This window comes from Sinocyclocheilus anshuiensis, unplaced genomic scaffold, assembly GCF_001515605.1.
Source record: "Sinocyclocheilus anshuiensis isolate Anshui unplaced genomic scaffold, SAMN03320099.WGS_v1.1 scaffold140, whole genome shotgun sequence".
NCBI lineage: Eukaryota > Metazoa > Chordata > Actinopteri > Cypriniformes > Cyprinidae > Sinocyclocheilus > Sinocyclocheilus anshuiensis.
Genome location: NW_015554147.1, coordinates 1,735,643 through 1,740,958, shown reverse-complemented (window position 1 = coordinate 1,740,958; position 5,316 = coordinate 1,735,643). Strand labels below are relative to the sequence as shown.

At 32.9% G+C, this 5,316-nt stretch overlaps 1 protein-coding gene across 1 annotated transcript in view; it reads right to left on the bottom strand.

Moving 5' to 3' along the window:
- Positions 1-4,004, bottom strand: part of LOC107670578 (cyclic nucleotide-gated cation channel beta-3) — a 34,300-nt gene extending 30,296 nt beyond the window's left edge. The window contains 7 exon segments of the mRNA XM_074186949.1: positions 201-215; positions 391-416; positions 1,654-1,663; positions 1,720-1,759; positions 1,879-1,909; positions 1,991-2,042; positions 3,874-4,004. Coding sequence (XP_074043050.1) covers positions 201-215; positions 391-416; positions 1,654-1,663; positions 1,720-1,759; positions 1,879-1,909; positions 1,991-2,041 — 173 coding nt within the window. The 5' untranslated portion in view covers position 2,042; positions 3,874-4,004.
- Between the last annotated feature and the right edge of the window lie 1,312 nt (positions 4,005-5,316).

Here is a 5,316-nt window from a genome sequence, read left to right as displayed (position 1 = left end):
TTTTATGTTCTAGGGAAGCCAGTCTGCATATTATAATGCTTATGTCTGTTCAGCATGAGGGTCTTTTGCCTTGAGCTGTTAATATGGAAATACAGCTCAGTGGAATAAAGTATTTTGCATGTGTAGCATGCAAAGACTCTCCATGCTGGTCTGCAACAAAGCTTTGGATGTTTGTGCATGACCTAATATAAGCTACTCACTGGTCCGATGTGTTACTGCGGTCCATGATACAGCGATGGAAAAATATGTGATACTTATCAAAACATTAATTTAACAGGCACACACACACAGATACAGATGTGAAATACACAAGTATTCTCACATAATGAAGATGCGGCAAACAACATAAGCATACAAAATAAAACTGAATCCATATGATTGAAACTATACCTGCTGCTCACTGCATTCTCCTCATGCTGTTCAATCCATGGTAAGCAAACAAACAAACAAAAAAACATTGTTAAATTGCTTGAAATTAGTTCACAAATAATAAAAAAAGGGTTCCATTTAAAAAAAATTGAAATTCAAAATAGCAATTTGAAAAAAAAAAAGGGTACATTCTTTTCTTGGCTTCAAAAACATACTGATTAAATCAAGAAATGAAAGAGAATTTCTCATCACAGCAACTTTAAAATAGTTTACAATACTTACAAACCTGTTTTTCTCTCTTTTTAAATGTTGTTTCAGGACACAACACACCAGCTGTTAAACTGAAACATCTGTCTTGAAACTTGCCACTTGTTAAACAAATTATCTTTGACACTTTGACTGTGTTCACACTTGAGTTAAGTTCATTTATCTTCAGCCATGTCTAAAAATAGTATGCATTGCTTTATCTCAAAGTTATGATGTCTGTAGAAGGTGTCTCTTCATAATGACAAATGACTGCATTTGTGTCATGGTACACACCAAAACAAGTTCTATCCTCATTAAAGCAACAACAACAGCAAAAAATGTAAGTCACAATAACCTGTAAAATATGAACTTTGCACACACTGGCGATCTAAAAAAATTGTAAGGACCAAAAAGTATTTTTGCCTTGCAAATATAATTGAGTAAGATTGCAAGTATTGTGTTTCAATAGTAATTAAGTACAGCACATTATCTAAAACAATTTGACTCAATTTAGGTAATGAAGTACAATTACCCATCTCCATTTGCCTGTTGGATACTGTCACCTTAATTGAGGTTGTTCATTCATTTTAAAACCATCATTGTTTTTGTGTCAACAAAAAACATAGCTCAGATTAATGTATAAAAATGTACAGTGGGTACGGAAAGTATTCAGACCCCCTTCAATTTTTCACTCTTTGTTATAAATGGCTGCAATATAACAAAGAGTGAAAAATTGAAGGGGGTCTGAATACTTTCCGTACCCACTGTATATGATGTATAAAAAAAAAGAAATAACAAAGTAACTATAGAAATAATTGTAGATAATAATTAAAGATTACAGTAAGAATGAAAGATGGTCAGACTACTTAATTTTTAATTAAACTGAAAAATTCATCTTTTTAATAAGTATTCCTTTATGCATTACAATCTCAAAAATTAGGCAATTTTTATTTTTGAATTTGCTTTAGCTCACAAAAATGATTATTTAGATTTTCAACTTTATTCTGTGAATGTACACGACAGGAGTCATGAAAATACCTTAACTTCACTACACACACACACACACACACACACACACACACACACAAACAAACATAACATCACCTGTTTTCCTCTGAGACCTCCTCCGTTGGCTTGGAAGTTTCTGTAAAATAACATCATAAAAAATAAATGAACAGTACTCTCAGGTCTGTATTTTTTTCTGTGATTCAGTGTTGGTCATTGATCAAAACTGCTGTCAAATTTGATAGAGTGCATAGTTACCTTGTTTTACTTCCTCTTTTTTCGTCACATCCTAAAGAACAGTACAGAGACAGTGAAGAGATGCTTAAACTGTGAAAGGTGACTCAATGTACATACATGAACACAAACTCACTCCAGGAGATGCTGGAGGCTGGGGAACAACCTTTATCACCCAGCTAAACATGCTGTCAAATACAGATCAACACAGCAGGTGTCAAAGTCAAATAAGGATGTTTAAGATATTGAAAAAAACCGTCCAAAAAGCAGTGTTGGGGAGTACAAAAGCCTCAATATACATTTTCAAGTAGCATGACAGTAGTTTTACATAGTAGCCTGTTTCTGCCACTGAATAAAAAACAAAACAAGGTATGAATGTGTTGCATTTGAATTTGCTTACAGCACCTGTCTTAATTTGAAACTAATCTAACTGTTTCTCGCTCTTGGTCACAGGGGTTTTGCGCCAGTGGGATCATGGTTGTTTGTGTCGGCTTGTGTCACTGTTAATCACTGGTAAATGCATCTGACCCTAATCTCTCCTAGCTTGAACACCTGCGGAAACAGACCAGGCCAGCTTTACCTGTCTGCCCACACTGCTCCACTTTACACCTGAGCAGAGAAAGATGGACACATAGAGAGCACTTTGTTTTGCGGTGGTCTTACTGGTGGGCTCTGTTAACTCTCTATTCCAGGTCAGACACTGCGCTGTACAACATCAGACATGCAATCTGCTTTGAATGCATTCAAACCAAGACTATACACTCCCACAACTGCAGATTTTAAATCGTCATTCACTTAAAACTCCTCCAATCCTGTTTGGTCCAATGATCAGATACTGTTTTAGCAGCAATCCATGTGCAGCACAGCCAACAGAAACACAACTTCACATATACACCGAGCCAAACGAAGAAGAACAGTAGCATGATTATGAGTGAAATGCAGGATGCAGAAGAGGCTCGGAGCAGATGGTGAAAACACTGAGCCATGGAGGAGATTCATGGACTGGTGATTTGCTGCTAGTCAAACCAGCTGTCAGGAGGTTCATACGGGTTGACATGAGGAAATGAGCTGTGACCCACTTCAACTCAAGTATTCTCTAAAAACTGAGTTAAATTTCTGGACATTTATGGCATGGAAATTCAGTTAAATATTCTGGTAAATATGATGATAATAATATCATATGTACAATTTAAATATTAATATTTTGGTAAATATTATTATATTAAATATGATTAAATATAATCATACAATTTATTTTAGTTTATTTCCAATTAATAGAAAACGCTTTACAATAAAGGTTCCATTTTTTAACATTAGTTATTTGTTAATATGAACTAACAATTAAATACTTCTAAAAATACTTCTAAAGCTTTTAATTGTAGTTAACGTAAATTTCAACATTTTCTAATATATTATTAAAACCAAAAGTTGTTATTTATGTGTCTGAACTAACATGAACTTACAATGAACTAACATTAACAAAGATTCATAAATATTGTAAAAAAAAAAACAAAAAAAAAAACAGGTTAAAAAAAAAGAATACTGTATTGCTCATTGTTAGTTAACGTTAGTTGAGGCATTAACTAATGTTAACCAATGGGACCTTATTGTTAAGCGTTACCAAAATAATTAGTCTTTCTTTACCTTAACTTTTTCAAAAACTGGTCTGGTTGTTATGACCCACACAAATACACTAAAAAAGAATGGTGTAGAAATAATTTTCACTCATAAAGTGCTTGTAAATTTCACAATTAATTACAAAGAAACAGCAAGTAACGCATTGAATTAAACATGAAATTTTCTTGTAAAACGTACTCCAATAATCTTTTATTTATAAATTTGACAAATTATTTTTTTTACAGTGTAGAGAAAAATCAACCATAAAACAGTAAACAAAATACCATACTAATAAAAAACAAAACAAAAAAAAAAACACTCACAATGTGTGCCTATCAAATGGACATTACTATGAATATTTCAGAGTCTTGCTTGTTAAATGTTGGCAGACTCAGTATTTACCTGCAGTGTTCAGCAGAAGACGGTCATCCCAGAGAGAGGCTGAGGCTGAAGGACGGCCAGGTGGGAAGTGGAGGGATTATCCATGAGAAAGCACAGCTAACGGGATTAGGCTTTCTCTGGGACGGATGCAGAGGCAGGACCTGGACTTGGACTTTATTAGCTTCACACAATCCTTCTTGGAGCTCAGCCCGTATAGAACCACAGAGGGGTACGTACAGGACAGAGAAACCCCTCAAATAGTAGCCAGTGTAGTGCAAATATAAATTGTGCTTTATAGTTTGACGTGGGCTGGCTTGGTTGTCTCATTTAAGATTTACTTCAATGCATTATTATTGTTATTAACATTTTCAAACCTGCACAATGCGAGTAAATCACTTGCATATGCAACCACATTTCACATCAGGCAACTAAATATTGTCTTTCTTTAGCCATTGGCTAGTAAATTGTTATATTTCACTTGCTAGTGATAGATTAGTAGTAGCAGAAGTCCTATTTCATATATTGTAAAACATATTTAATGACCAATCATGTCTAAAGTACCGTATTCTCTAAGTACTGATTTGAGTTTCTAATTATTAAAGTTATCATGCTTTCAAATTGTATCACATACAAACGTAACTTCTTAATCTATAATCTCTATAAGTATCTTCTTAAAATATAATATAAAAGGTATATAATATATAATAATATTTGTGGGTGTCAAAAGCCTGTCATATAAACTATAAAAATTTGTTAGATTTATTTGCCAGTGTGTGACTGTAGAGGGTTGATTTTCTATAAAATATAACTGGAGATTAACTGTAAAACAGTCAACTTAATTTTTTTAAAAATTGCATTTAATTGAAATTACCATTATTTTGGATTAAAGTAGTGTTAAAAAACTGAAACTGAAAGTGAAAAAAAAAAGACAAAAATTTGTGTAGGATTTACTGAGACAGTTCTCACTCAGATTGTAAGTCATTTCACAAATAATTTCAAAAAATAGCAATAATGTACTTTAAAGGGGTCATATGATGCGATTTCAATTTTTCCTTTCTCTTTGGAGTGTTACAAGCTCTTGGTGCATAAAGAAGATCTGTAAAGTTGCAAAGACTAAAGTCTCAAATCCAAAGAGATATTCTTTATAAAAGTTAAGAGTCAACCACGCCCTCCTAAAACGGCTTGTTCTAACACGCCCCCACATGTCTACGTCACGATGTGGAAATATTAGCATAATGCCGCTCATATATATATATATATATATATATATATATATATATGTTACAGGTTTCAGATCATTTCACTTATAAGTTAAGTTCAGGGATAATTTTTTAGCTTCATTCCGTTATTGTAGTGTCATGATATGCTATTATATATATATTTTTGTTAATATTTTGAATTAGATTTCATTTTTATATGGTTTTCATTTTAAATTTAGTTAAACATTTTGTAATTTTGTTGCAT